The sequence below is a fragment of the Dipodomys ordii genome, unplaced genomic scaffold (assembly GCF_000151885.1).
Source record: "Dipodomys ordii isolate 6190 unplaced genomic scaffold, Dord_2.0 Scaffold3, whole genome shotgun sequence".
Classification (NCBI taxonomy): domain Eukaryota; kingdom Metazoa; phylum Chordata; class Mammalia; order Rodentia; family Heteromyidae; genus Dipodomys; species Dipodomys ordii.
This window is the reverse complement of record NW_012267219.1, coordinates 37,081,928-37,097,865: the sequence shown is the minus strand read 5'-3', so window position 1 is coordinate 37,097,865 and position 15,938 is coordinate 37,081,928. Positions and strand designations below refer to the sequence as shown.

General features: G+C 36.7%; 1 protein-coding gene across 2 annotated transcripts in view; it reads right to left on the bottom strand.

Moving 5' to 3' along the window:
- The window catches only part of Ric8b (RIC8 guanine nucleotide exchange factor B), a 104,391-nt gene that overhangs the window by 57,498 nt on the left and 30,955 nt on the right, over positions 1 to 15,938 (bottom strand). For both annotated transcript variants that reach the window (XM_013023068.1, XM_013023060.1), the window contains exons 3-4: positions 14,278 to 14,886; positions 2,730 to 2,824 (exon numbers count right to left, since the gene is read on the bottom strand). In XM_013023068.1, the coding sequence (XP_012878522.1) occupies positions 2,730 to 2,824; positions 14,278 to 14,886 (704 nt within the window). The remainder of the gene's footprint in view (positions 1 to 2,729; positions 2,825 to 14,277; positions 14,887 to 15,938) is intronic.

Sequence of the window (15,938 nt, the reverse complement as noted above, 5' to 3'; positions counted from 1 at the left end):
AACTTTAAAATTCTGGTTTTAAAAAGATTTCAGTGAAGTTGTATTTTTGTGACTAATTCTGGGTGATGTGTTAAGGTTTCCAGCTCATTCTTCAGAGAAATCCTTGCAGCGCACCGGTGACTATCACAACAATTCTTGTCAAAATGCTTTCTCCTGACATTCTTGGTATGACAACTTCATTTACAGTATGTGATTTCCAAAAAGAATCAATTCACTTCTGGACTTACATGCCAATTTTCTTTTAGATTTAGTGTCTACATTACTGTTATCTCTTGATTCTCAAAACAAATTATAGTGGTAAAAAGACTTAAAATCTTTTTAGGATATATTTTATTACATATAATCCAAGGCTCAAGAAAATTAAAGGCACGTTTAATCTATAGCTGCTGAAGACTTTTACTTCTTTTGGATGCAATATAGATCAAACTGGCCTTGAACTTGCTACCTATGTAGCCCAGGCTGGCCTTGAAATTGTGATCCACTTTCTGAGTGCTGCAATTACAAGCCTCTATTACCATGCTCAGTTCAGAATTTATATTTTTCAACCTTGAAGCTAAAACCTTTGAAAGCTCATGCAGAGCATATATAAAGATAATCTACATACAAATTTGGTACATTATAGCATGTCTCTGAACATACATAAAATAATATGTATTTGACTGAAAAACCATAATAGTCTGTTTCATTTATTCAATGGGTATGATATCTTTTGGAAAATTGGATATTTTAAGTGCTCAAGGATAATTTCTACTAAGAAACCTCACGTTAATTTCTTCAGAAAACAGAGCTAATGCCAAAATCATTAGGTCTGAATTTGAGTTGTTCAAAATATTATTTATATTCTTGTAGAATAAAGCACAAGTAGTCTTATGATAGTCTTTCTGTTACTATAAATCTGATCTAGAATAGCAAGTGAGAATGGACAATGCATTAATTCTTATACAGTTCTTATTCTCTTATTCAGAGAATAATTATTTTAGGGACTAAACTCATAGTTTTATGCATGCCAGCCAAGTGGTCTACTGAGGTATATACTCCCAGTCCCAGAGAATGAATTTTAACAGCAATCTATTAAGTATTCTAATACACAAATTGCATAATTTGAACTGCTTTTACTGTATTTCATATATTTTAATATACTTTAGTATTAAATAGTATGTCTCTGTTCTTGTTTTGTTGTTTGTTTTTTTGTTGGTTGTGGGGCTTGAACTCTGGGTTTGGGCACTGTCCCTCAGCTCTTCACCTCAAGGCTAGCATTCTACCACTTGAGCCATAGTGCCACTTCTAGTTTTCTGGTGGTTTTATTGGAGATAAGAATTTCTGGACTTTCCTACCCTGGCTGGCTTTGAACCACGATCCTCAGACCTCAGTTTCCTGAGTAGCTGGGATTAAGCTATGAGCCACCAGCACCAGGCTTTGGTTTTGTTTTTTAAAATGATCATTGCTTAAGATACACTTTTTGGTAAATACTTAGAAATGAAATTAGTTGAGTGCTGGTGGCTCATTTCTATAATCCTAGTTACTTGGGAGATTCAAGGTCAGATTTAAGGCAGAAAAATTTTCAAGATTTCTTCTCAACCCATAGCTGGGTAAGGTGGCAAATGCCAAATGCTACTCATTCTAAGCAAAGTGGGAGGTTGAGCCATATAGGATGGAGGTTCCAGGCCAACCCAGGCAGAAAAGTCCATGAGACTTCATTTCACTGAAGGTAAGCTGGATAGGGGGTTACAGCTGTTTGTCCTAGCAACTGTGGAAAGCCTAAAATAGGCATGGCTCACAAGTAGAGCACCTGCCTTACAAGCACAAGGTTCTGAGTTCAAACCCTAGTAACACACACACACACACACACACACACACACACACACACACACACACACACACACACACACACACACACAACACACACACACACACACACACACACACACACACACACACACACAGGGGCAGAGAGAGTGTTAGAGGGAAAAAAAGGAGACTAGTAAAAATAATAAAGATAGTAATTAAAACTAGAGGTTTGCCAGGCTTCCTAGATACTTAGGAGTCTGAGATCTTAGAATCAGGATTAGAAGCCAGCTTGGGCAGGAATGTCCATGAGAAAGCTGGAAGTGGAGCTGTGGCTTAAGTGGTGGAGTTCTAGCCTTAAGCACAAAAGATCAGGATAGCACCCAGGCCCTGAGACTCTCCCTCCCTCCTTCCCTCTCCCTTCCCCCTTTCTCTCTCTCCCTCACACACACACTCTCTCTCTCTCTCTCTCTCTCTCACACACACACAGAGTAGGGGTTAAATCTTACAGTTTTCATTTATTAAAACTCATCTCAGAGAAAATGCTTGCTCTTCCTGTACATGAGTTTCTTCATTTATTAAAGATAATAAAATAGTATTCTACCACTGAACTACTTTTCCAGCTCAGAAGTTAATTTTTATAAAGCACTTAGCTCAGTCAGTGCCATATACAGAAAACGTTCATTAATTATGTGAATCATTTTTGTTTTTCTCTGGGTTTTATTGTTGAATACCACAAATGCCAAATTGTCTTCTTATGTTGGGGCTCAATATAACAAAGCCAAAGAGGACAGAATGGAAATTCCACATCAGGGCATAATTTCTGATTTGTAGCAATATTTTCACTCTCTTATGCTTATATATTAAACTATTAAATTAGACGCATAATGGAAATAAGAACTGGCAATTCACTACACCAAGATACCAACACAGAGGTTACCCACCTGTGCAATTCTTCTGTTTTGTCTTCAGTTGGACCTACGATTAGTAAACAATGGCGAAGGACAGCTGCCATGACACGGAACTGATGAGAATCACTCTATAGTTTAAAAAAAAAAAGGAAAATTGGGCAATGAAATGCCTTAAAGAGTCTTGTGCATTATTGTATCACCTGGCCCCCAAACTATGCAGGAGACAACACAATGTGCTAGGAAGATTTCCCAAGGCAATACTAACAGTAATTCTCTCATACGAATAACTACAACGCCCACCAGAAATGGATGGCTGAAGATTTAACTGTAATAGGGAATTTTCCAGAAATCCCAGATTTGTTGTTGTTGTTTTATGGTACACCATTCCAGTTTATTTGTCATAAAAATTCAAATAAATGTAATACTATCTTACATTAGGATATTTTAAGAACTGGTTGTACATATTCAATAAAAGTATCTCAACTCTCAAAAGCCATGACTCCATCAACTTCATTTGATCAATATTTTAAAAAATATCTGTTAGTCCTCTGATGCCATTTACCAAACAGCTTATTTGGCTGGAGAATATGAAAATGTAGCATGCTACTTTTGAAAGGCTGAATATTTATTGTTTTAATTCCCATAATAATTGTGCATAAATTAAGAGCAAAGAAATTATATTTACCAGCTTCACATGATCCCAGGCCCCTCTTAACTACCTACAAGTAATGAAAAACAACTACCAACAAATATATTCATTAGCTGTGGTGTCAAAGAGACAGGAGTCAGAGACTAACACTAGGGAAAATAAACTAAGTTTGAATAACCATTTGGTTTCTCTCTTCATTTTAGTGAACTTTTGGGCTATTAGAATTCTTTTCAACTCTGTATCTAGGTCTGTTGCTCTTCACCAGATTTTAAGTAATAAAAACAACACATGACATTAGAAATAATTATTAAGAGAGCCTGGATATGCCTATTTAAGGGAGGCTCTAATTACTTCAAGAGATAATAAGAACTTGAGAAACGTCTTAGTATATAATTGATTTCAGGTACATGTAAAATATACTCACATGCACATATGCTATATTTAAATATTTAACTCACATAGCCCTTCTAGGAAGATGTCTTAGATAAAATCTAGAAACAATAGGCTACACATTCATTACTTATAATGTGGAAGTTTATATTATAAACATAGCATCATCATATGTAGATCTGGAAGAGAGGAAGGCCTCTGGGTACAATGGAAAAGCACTGTACTTTGGACTCGGGAGTTTAAGTTATAACCCTAGACAAGTCATATACAGATTTTCTGAGCTTCAATTTCTCCACACGCACCTCCACAAGCATTCAGTTCTGTTAGGATTAAAGAAAATCAAATGTACAGAAGTGCTTTAAAACAGCTGAAACAAGTGGTAAAGAACTAACTGTGGGATACAGGTGGAGAGAAAGGTACAGTAGAATGCCAAAGCCACTAAGACTAGAAGGATTGGAAGGAATGTTGTCCCCCTCTACCCCTAAATGCTTTAGTGAAAATTCTCTCATGAGTAAATATGAGATACTTACCCTCAAATTACAAGCACACTAAATCTTATGTGACTCTTGATAAGATGGTATTTTCCTTCATTTTGAAAAATTAACTGAGGAATGTGTTACCTTTGTGTTTTCTTGTAGCCACAGTGCTGGTGATTATATGCAGGGACTTGTGCATGCTAGGTAACCACTGGGTTATATCCCTACCCATTTTTTTTAATGTAGTTTAAGTGGGACTTGAACTTGAGATCCTCCTGTCTCTGCCTTTGTATGTGCCAAGCACCTAGTTGTGCTTCCTTTAAAACTACTTTCCTTTACTTGAGGTATAATATTCTTGCTCTTCTTGTGCCGATGGCAAGCCTCTTGCTAAACTTCCCTTTCCTAGGTTTTATAACTCCTTTTCCCAAGTTGGGCTTTCTGTATGTAATGCCCTCTTTTACTATACATCTACTAAATTCTATCTTTTTAGTTAAAATGACTTCTAAAATCACTACCTCTCATTTTTCTTTTGTCAATTCCTTTTTATTTTCCAGGTCTCATCTTTTCTTAGAGAAAAATCCTTCTTTGACTACTTGATTTAAGTAGATATTTTTCATTATTCTCTATCTCTCTGTCTTGTTAAAGTTTCTTATGTAAAATAATAATTAGTATTTCATATTGTTAACTTATACTTAAATATTTCCTCTACTAATCTATTGTATTAGTGAAAACAGAGGTTTACCAGTTGATCAATAATTTTAAATTCAAATATTAAGTATAAAATATATATATATAAACAAGTGTCCAAACTATGTATAGATAATTTCTTAGACTAGAACTTCTACTCATAACTAGCAATGCTAATATTGAGAATCTCAAAATTGTTCTCATGTCCTCAAAGAGAACATCACAGTCTTCTCAAAAGCAATTCTAACTTCTAATATCATAGGGGAATGATTTTTGTTGTCACTCAACTTCTTATGAATTAAATCATAATATAGATTTGTAACTGGTTGTGAGACTTATTAATGTTGTTTTAGTTGCAGTTAGTCCTTTTTCATTGCTTGACAGCAGAACTATTATAAGTGTAATACTAATCAGCAATGTCATAGGTTCAGGTTGGAAACTTCTTGAGCTATATGACAGTATCATGTGTAATACAGTATTGTACAAGACTATAGTTAGGGAAAACTGTCTTATTACCACAGATAGGTTAGGAAAGGAAAGCACTGGGAAGAAGGGAAAGAAGGATGAAAGAAGGGAAAGAAGGAAGGAAGGAAGAAGGGAAAGAAGGAAGGAAGAAGGGAAAGAAGGAAGGAAGGAAGAAGGGAAAGCAGGAAGGAAGGAAGGAAAGAAGGAAGGAAGGAGGGAGGGAGGGAGGGAAGGAGGCAGGAGGGAGGGAAGGTGGGGAAGAGGGAAGGAGAGGGGAAGGAGGGTGACAAAATGAAGGCAAGTACTGCTGGTCAGATTTATAATACAAGCACTCCAGAGGTTAAAGCAATAAGATTTCAAGTTGAAGCCAGCCCAGTTGTACAGCAAGACTCTATCTCAATAAAGCCAAAAAACTAGGGGGAAAAAAGCACTGCTATATAGTATTCTATCATAAGATTATTTCATTATTTATCCATCTTTCTCTGACAAGACATTTGGATTGTATGCAGGTTGGGGTATTTTGAAGAATGCTTTTTGGAACTTACTGGGTATCAAAGAGAGCAGATGCTGAGTCATAGTGAATATGTGTACGCTCAGCTTTAGAAGGTGCTACCAGAGTGCTTTAAAGTATTATCCTCCTAGCTGTCCTGACATTTGATTTTTTTCTGCCTGTTTAATCAATGTTACACCTGTATATAAGGTAGTTTCGGATTTTAGTATGTATTTTCCTGATAAGGTTGAACACCTTTTCATATGTTTATTAGTTATTTGGATAGCTCTTGTGGAAAGTACCTGTTCAAGCCTTTTATCTATTTTCTGTTGATTGACACAAGCAGTTGAGTGATTTCTCAAGTCATTATTACAAACATGGGCTGCAGATAACTTCTTATACTTAGTGAACTATTTTTCCATTTTCTTCTTTCAATGAACTCATTTAAATGAGTATCAATTGGTCAACTTTTCCTTTATAATCTGACCCTTATTTTGTTGTATTCTTTAGAAATCCATCCTTATTTTAGAAATTTTTGATGGTTCACTAGAATTTGCTGTATTGCCAACCATTATTCTCCAAACTGACAACTAAAGGGAAAACATTTTTAATAAGAAAAATTTGACTGAGATAAAGTCATAAAGATAATCTTCTGTAAGCTTTATTATTTTATATGTATACTTAGGTCTCTTACACAACTCAAATGAGTATTTTCCTGGTATAAGGTAGGAATACAAGTCCATTCTTTTCTATATAATTGATGCAATGCCATTTATTAAAAAATTCATCTTCTCCCTACTGTACTTTCATGTTATCATATTCTAAGCAGCTGACTATATATATATGTAGGTTAATTTCTAGATTTTATTCTATTTTATCAGTCTAGTGTTATCATTTAAGTCTTAACAAAGTTAGAGTAGATACTATTTCTACTATTGATTATTCTGTGTGACTTTCTCCAAGTAATCTTAACTTTCTAATCTTCAGTGTCTTCATCTATCAAAATAAGAACACTAAGAGGAGTATATAATTGCTCTTTATAAGCCATTCTGTTATTTACTTGCTTCATGATTTAGTTTTGATACCGATAGGAAATCAATATTCTTTCCCCTGAAAATGATACATCCAAGGAAGAAAGACCATAACAACAAAAGGCAAATGGAGACAGAGCAAGCAAGCTTAGTTGTGGCAGTGGGTATCAAAATGAGATAATACTTAAAAAGGGAGATAAAAACTGAGGAAAAATTTTGGGATATCATTTTTTTTTTGGTTGATTGTGGGGCTTGAACTCAGGCTTGGGTGCTGTTCCTGAGCTCTTTTGCTCAAGGCTAGCACTCTACCATCTTGAGGCACATTTCCACTTCTGGTTTTCCAGTGTTTAATTGGAGGTGGTAGGAGTCTCATAGACTTTCCTGCCCAGCTGGCTTTGAAGCATGATTCTCAGATCTCAACCTTCTGAGTAGGTAGGATTATGGGTTAAGCCACCAGTGCCTGCTGGGATCTCAATTTCTTATCAGGATTCTACTACTGTACTATTTTCTTTTCCCCTCCAATGCAAATGAGGATGGTTTCATTTTATTTGGCATAAGTACCAATTTTATATTCCCATTCAAAGTTTGATCTAATTCATGCCTTAGAGTTAAGACTATATGGTATATGAAGCAGCTGTTCAACACTAAGGTGATATTTTTTATTTTTAAACACATAGAAAATATAGAAAAGATTAGCAAACAATGTAACAAATAGCTTGCTATGGTTTCAATAGTCCTTCCAAAACATACTGAAATCTAATTTCCATTGTCAGTATTGGATGGTAGGATGTTGTAAGAAGTGATTAGATCATGAGAGCGTTACTCCTGTGAATGGATAGATGAATGCTGTTATCACAGGAGTGCATCTGGGTAAGCTGTAATGAGTTCTAGTCCCCTTATACAGTCCATGCTCTGTCTCTTCCAGACTCCAGAACTATAAGCCAAATAAACCTATTATTTATAAATTATCCAGTCTGTGGTGTTCTGTTACACATCAGAAGAAAATAATGACACAACTGTACACAACTGTCCATATGTCTAATTTCCTTATTAGACTAATGGTAGTGATGTTTTACATTTCATGGAATGTATGGCACAAATCTGGGACAAATTGGGCACTCTGTACTTTTAAAACCTGATTCAGTTAGAAAATATACAGCCTGAAGTTATATTTTTATTAATATCCTATCCTTTTCCACATTTCCTTCAATTTTTCTAGAATGATCTATAAATAACGTGTTCTGTTACAATGTGACATCCTCAATTAACTTTTATGGGCACTTAGTTTTATGTCATTCCAACAGCATCTTTTGACTGTTCAGATAGTTGTACTTCTCTGTTTATACTTGGTGGTCTGGCTCTAATATTTTTCCTGGCCCTTATACCAGTAGAAAAAGATTTCTAGAAAAACACTCTCTTCTCTACCAACAGAAAGGTTTAGGAAAATATTAATGCAGAAAGAACAGAAGACCATTTCAATTAACTTCTAGAACTAACTTTATGCCTGTTCAAGGAATCATTTGACCTTTACAAAGATTCTACCTTTAGGAAAGAGAAAAAATGGGGGAGAGAAAGACATGAAGAATTCTCATGCACTGTAAGGAAAGGAACCTCTGAATTAATATAAAGGCATGAGGAGGCTGGCAGGAATTAGTGCTGAGGTATGTCAATCTAAAATGAACAAGTGGTACTAATTTGCTAAACCTCAAAAAAAAAAACCAACAACCAAATTTACTCTTTATTTTTTTTTGTGTGAAATGTAAATGAAAACAATCATAAAAATACCTGCTAAAACAGTTAAAACCAAAGTAAATATCTGTGTTTTCTGTAAGTGTTAATACTGTAAAACAGGCAAAAAAATAAAACAAATAAAAAAAAATTAAAAGTAAACACCAGGTTTTTAAAAGGTATAGATTAGCATTATTCTTCAGGAAGCCCATACAGCAATATAAAGTTTTAAAAATCATTTGACCCATCAATTTCAGGAATGTGGTCATAATACCCAAATCAGCAAATAGTATCAAATAGTAAATAATATATAATTATATTAGCAAATACCACCAAATAGTAGTACTTAAAAGAGCAAACAATTACAAATGATTCCAAGAGGGGAACTGCTAAAGATTAATACATTTTTTTTTTTTTTTTGGTCATGGGTGTTGTCCATCAGCTCTTCAGCTCAAGGCTAGAGCTCTACCACTTGAGCCACAGTGCTACTTCCGGCTTTTTTCTGCTAATGTGGTGCTGAGGAATTGAACCCTGGGCCTCATGCATGCAAGGCAAGCATTCTACCACTGAGCCACCTTCTTAGCCCTGTAGATTAATACATCTTTATGAAGGAATAATCATATTTTAATGCTTATATTTGTGAGTGTTCCTTACAGTATTGTATACTTTCATATATTTGAGTCTTTCATAGGGATTTATCATCATTAACCAACAGAGTTCAAAAGCACTTAACAAAAGGTTTTAGCGTGTGCTGGCATGAGGGTTTGAATTGCATTTTTATTTAATTGTTTCTGCTCAAGGTTGGTGTTCTATCACTTAAGCCATAGCTCCTTTTCTGGCATTTTGCTAGTTAAATGGAGATAAGCGTCTCTCAGATTTGTCTGTCCAGACTGGCTTTGAACCAAGATCCTCATATCTCAAGTCTCCTGAGAAGCTAGGATTACAGGTGTGAGACACAGGTACTTGGCTTTAAAAAGTTCTCCTTAGTTGCAAAACCCATTTTATCTTCCTAATGAAGTATTAGCTATAATCTAAATTCAAAGAGAATATCAAGAAAAATCAAGAGCTCCTTTTTTCTTTAAGTAGTGTCCTTCTGAAAGTAGTGGTAGGAGGCAGAGTGCTGGTGGCTCATGCCTGTAATCCTAGCAAGGAGGCTGAGATCCGAGGATCACAGTTTGAAACCAGCCTGGGCAGGAAAGTCCCAGACTCTTATCTCCAATTAACCACCAGAAAACTGGAGGTGGTGCTGTGGTTCCAAGTAGTAGAGATCTAGCCTTGAGCAAAAGAGCTGAAGAACACTGCTCAAGCCCTGAGTTCAAGTCCTAAGATGAACAAAAGATAAAAAATACTAAGAAAAAATAAAGTAGAAGTAGGAAGTTTGAGATACTACTCATTCATCCCCAGAGGCCACTCCTAACCAGCATGCTACCATAGTTACACCACCAGCCTTTTCAAGGATATGTTTCCACAACAAAAACTATAAAATTATTGCATTTATGTATTGTTCATACATTATACCATAAAGAATGGTAATAGCTATCTTTCTATATTTTTGTAATATCTATCTATCTATCTATCAAAATGCAAACAGAACTTTATCTTCCGAGTAGTAAGTTTACTGGTAGTTTTGTTTTGTTTTGGTTTTGGTCCTTGACCTTGGCATCTGACACTTCTGATCATTGGCTGATGCTCTACCACCTGAACCACACCTCCAACACCAGGTAGTTTTTCTTTTTGTTTATATGCCTTTTTCCTAGATCTTCTAAAATGAGTATGAATTGTTTTCTTAAGAAAGAAAATAACATTAGTCATTTAATTTTATTGTGGTGGTCCCAGGGCTTGAACGCAGGGACTTGCACTTGCCCAGCTTTCTTGCTCACAGCAAGAGCTCTTTCAGCTTTCTTGCTCACAGCTATAGTTCTTTTGCTAGTTAACTGGAGATAAAATCTGCAGAATTTTCTGCTCAGGCTGGCTTCCAGATCTCAGCCTCTTGAAAGGCATGATCCACTGGTGCTTAGTTAACATTATTTTTAAAGTTGGATTCCACTGTAAAATAAAATGTTGATAACCCTTTGTTTCAGTTGGTGTTTTACAGTATTAAAAAGTATTACTTGCTCTGCTGCAGAAAAACATCTTTCAACCAAAAAAATACTGAAATCCAGGTAAATAACTAAATAGCAAAACCCCTTATATCTTGAATAAAGATTTCTTTATGCTAAATTGGGAGTACCTCAATGAAAAGCACTCTGTTGCTTTCTGCATCTTTTCATATGCTGTTCAATTTCCAGGAAATTTTAATCCCTGCATTTATCAAATGGGAGGATCATGCTTGTGTATAGATACTAGGAAAAACCTCCTGAAATCTTTGACTATAATGTTTTTAATCACTTCACTGTTCCTATCCTACCACCTAACAAAATTTATGTTATTTACGTACAGACTTATTACCTATTTCACTAGAGAACTAAAAGTTTCATTGAGGCAAAGCCAATGTCTATTATTTGCTGATATATTACCTAATACTCAGCATAATATCTAGCAATTGTTTGACAGTATCTGTTGAGTGACTGAATAATTTAAATGTTTGTTAAAAGCTGAATCTAGAGACTCTCAAGGAAATTCATTTCTAAATGAATTGGCAAGGATGTGGTTTTCAATATTGTTTATATTTCTGAAAACTTCAGTGATAACCCAGGGTCATATTAACTATGAACATTTCAGAATAGCTTTACCACCTGATCTATCACTCACAACAGATACAGTACCGGGTGTGAGATCCTACTCTAAGACTACTGAAGCTTTATCAGTAGACCCTTGTGTTCTAGAGAATAAACATTCTATAACACTGAATATTTGCTACTTCAATATTTTCTGAAGCTTCCTCTAGCCCCAATATTACTTGTAACTGCAGCAAACTAATGAAGGCTAATCTTAATTTACTAGGTTTTATTACATATCGTCTCACACATATATTAATGTGCAGCCACCATTTTTGCCAGGAACTTTAACAGTGTGAGCTACTATTTGGGACATAAGTTAAATAAAAAGGGCTCCAACAATGGCAAACCGACAGTCCCAGAGGAGCTCTTGCAACTAAATGGAGAACTTAAAAACACCAAAACAAACAGTGTAAGAAAAATAACCATAGAAGGTACCAAATAAGCAGATATAACATTTTAAATACTTCCAAATATTTGGTTTCAAAGCATAAATGGAGCATGTGGGCTTTCCAATTCTTTTCCTGCCAAGTCTCAGGAAAAACTGACCATACTGCAGTCATCTAAAACAGCTGTTAGGACTGATCTTCAAATATTTGGTTTCAAAATACAGACCTATTTGCACTTTAAGACTCAAATGCCTGCATATTACCAATACAGCACTACATTGAGATAATCTTTTAACAGCAGGCTTTTTTTTTTTTTAACAAAAACAGGTCTTTACTCATGAGTGAGAACTATTTCATATGGATGCAGCAAAATGTTAACCTAAATCCTGAAATTGATTGTCTTTTGCTTTTCTTTTTAAGACAAGGGCTGAATTTCACCAGTTACTTAGGTTTAAAGACAGACAAAATGTAGCTGGGCACCAACTGCTTATACCTATAATCCTAGTTACTAAGGAGGCTGAGATCTTATGAAGATGGATTGAGGTCAGCAGGACAGACAAATCTGAGACTCTTATCTCTACTTAACTAGCCATAATCTAGAGCCATTGCTCAAGTATTAGTCTATCAGCTGTGAGCAATGAACCAGAGGCCTTGAGTTCAAAACTCCAGTATAGGGGAAAAGGAAAGCAAGGGAAGAAGGTAGGGAGGGAGAAAAGGGGAGAGGGAGAGGAAGAGGGAGAGGGAGAGGGACAAGGAGAGGGAGAAGGAGAAGGAGAGGGAGAGGGAGAAGGAGAGGGAGAGGGAGAGGAAGAGGAAGAGGGAGAGGGAGAAAGAGAACGTTAGGAGTCTAGAAGAAAAGAGTTTATGTCTGTTTCACTTAAAACTGTTCACTTCCTCAAATTAAGGTTTTGTTTAGTGTATTATTCAGGTGGCTAGTCAAACTTAAACCATCAAATCTGCTTAACTTTCAATTACTAGAAGGTTCAAACCACAAGAGACTTAAATCTGGAAATAAGTCAAGTGTTTTGAAGTAACCACTCTGGTGTAATTTTGGTTTTTTTCTAGGACTATGTACAAGCAAGGACATCTAGCTGTAGTCCTATACTCCTGATAGTTATCTAATACCATACAAGGACACTAGGATGATCAAAATACTCACAGCATTTTTCTACTCTTTTCAAAAGATATCAATATCAATTCTGATTGATCAATTTAATTAATTGGATTATTTTAATTTTTTTTCTGGTGCCAGCACTGGGGGCTTGAACTCAGGGCCTTGGCACTATCCCTTAGTTGTTTTCTTTTTCTCAAAGCTTGTGCTCTACCACTTAAGCCACAGCTCCACTACTGGCTTTTTGCTGGTTTACTGAAGATAAAGAGCCTCATGGATTTCCCTCTCTCTCTTTTTTTTTTGTCGATTGTGAGGCCTGAACTCTGGGCCTGGGTGCTTTCCCTGAGCTCTTCAGCTCAGGGCTAGCACTCTACCACTTGAGCCACAGCACCACTTCCGGCTTCTTCTGCTTATGTGATGCTGAGGAATCAAATCCAGGGCCTCATGAATGCAAGGCAAGCATTCTACTACTGAGCCACCTTCCCAGCCCCTCTCATAGATTTTTCTCCCCAGGCTGGCTTGGAACCTTGGTCCTAAGCTCTCAAGCTCTGAACAGCTGGGATTACAGGCATAAGCACCTGGTAACTTTCTATGGTGATAGCCATTAAAATGATCAACCCCATTTATCAACCCCATTATTTCTCTTAAAATATTACAATTTAAATCTTCTTGAAAAAGATCAATCTAAAAAAAGACTAATGATGCCAGACATGATGGCACATACCTGTAACCTCTTGAGGCAAGAGGATGGCAAATTCGAGGCCAGCAAGACGTTGGTCTCAAAAAGCAAAATATAGCTGAGTGCTAATGGCTTATACCTGTAATTCTAGCTACCCAGGAGGCTGAGATCAGGAGGACTATAATTCTGGAGCCCAGGCAAATTAGTTTGTAAGACCCCCCTCCCCTCAACAGAAAAACCTGGATGTGTTGGTACACACCTGTCACCCACCTATTATGGGAAGCATAAAGAGAAGACTGTAGTCCAGGCCAGCCAGAGCAAAACCTGATGCCTTACTGCAAAAATAACCAGACCAGCTCAAGGTACACTGTACAACTATAAGGAAATATCAAAACAAAAATACTTTTGGACAACTAATTGGTTCTAATAGAAATCTTGAAGAAAAACAAACTAGACCAAAAAGGGCTAGAGATGTGGTTCAAGCCTGCCTAGTAAGTAGGAAGCATTGCGTTCAAACCCTAAGTACTACCAAAAAGTAAGATATAGTATAACTCAGAAAACTGTATTCGGTATGTTTATTCTTCTGATGGATATTATACAAATGGAAAGAACAAGACAACATTTAAAAGGCATGTTGTATCAACATTAATGGGGAACTGAGAACCTTTTTTCATTTCTCAACTTAGTATTCTTCCTTTACAGGTAGCTATAAGAACCATAGAACAATTAAATTCCAGGTAGATAAGAATACCCTTGTTAACTACCTTACCTCTTTATGCACCTTCCAGCTGTCTACTGTCACATTGAAGAGAGCTTTGAGAGCTTCAATGGCACAGTCTGTCTCCTGAGGTGAGAGAGGAGGTCCATTATGGTCTATGGCCGATTCATACTCATCGGTCCACTTGATGCTAAAGGCACTTTCCAAAATCTGAGTTAGCAGCGGTAGTCCCTGAAGCTCATAGCGCAATTGTGATCTGATGTCAGTATGCAAAAGGGACAAGAGGAAGAGCAAGCGCAAGTCAAAGCACTTAATGTCGTTGATAAATTTTCGGTCCTTGCATTTTCTCAGGAGGTTACAGAGCTTTGCAGCAAGATTAAGTTCCAGGCTGAGCTGCTGTGCCATCTGACTGTTAAACACTATGTTACACAGACATTTTAATGACTCCACAATAACTGGGAACTCTGACACCTTCTCCAAAGAATCATCCGACTCATTTAGCTTGGCTAGTCTCAGCAGTATCTGCATATTTTCCTTAGTTGTTACAGGAACTAAAATCTTTTTGTCTCTGGAGAGAATGCGGAGTACTTCCAGGCAGGACACTTGACATGTTGTTGGGACATCCTTTACAAGGACTTTAAATATGCCTTCGCAGAGTTTCTGAAAAACAAGAATAAGTATGTGAAAAAAAATCATTATTTGGCTTAAACGATTTAAAACAGAATGTGTCTCTCCCAATGTAAATACCAGATGAAGATCTGGCTTGAAAAGGGTTTTATTCTTTTATACCACAAAATAGGGGGAATGAAAGAAACCTTATATTTGGTGGACTTCTTTTACTTTACAGATAAAGACAGTATTGGGGCAGAGTAAAATAGTGGCATAGAAAGAGCTAGGCTAGCTGGGCGCTGGTGGCTCACGCCTGTAATCCTAGCTACTCAGGAGGCTGAGATCTGAGGATCACAGTTCAAAGCCAGCCTGGGCAGGAGAGACCTTAGACTCCTACCTCCAATAAACTACCAGAAAACTGGAAGTGGCGCTGTAGCTCAAGTGGTAGAGCGCTCACCTTGAGCTGAAGAGCTGAGGGACAGTGCCCAGGCCCAGAGTTCAAGCCCCATGACCGACAAAAAAAAAAAAAAGAAAGAAAGAGCTAGGCTATGTGTTTCTTACCTTATAGGTCCATTATATTCTATATAAAATCACACAGTCTTTTAAGCTGACTCATTTCAAATGTTTTATACAGTCTTAATCCTAATATATATTTTTTAAAATTTATTTATTTTTTATTTGTGAACATACTGTACAGAGGGGTTACCATTACATGGGCAGGATAATGCGTACATTTCTTACCAAGCATTGCAGCCTCCTCCTTTGGTTTACCCTTCACATCCCTTCCCAGCCCCCCCCCCCCCCCCCCCAAACCCAACCCTTCCCCCCCCCCCCTTCCCCCCCCCCCCGACCGACGTTGTAAAGCTCGTTTTGGACATGACAACTTATACTTCTCTTTGTTGCATCAGGTCCACCTGTATCCTTAAACAACTGTTTTTTCCCCCTCTCCTCCACAAGTTATACTGACATCAAATATAGTGAAAGCAGGGGTTATACTGTGGGGGAGGGACATACAAAGCAACAAAGAGATAGTCTTATAAATGCGTTAGAAACACATGTTTGAAAGAAAAAACATTAAAATACATGTCTAAGGGTTCATTTTC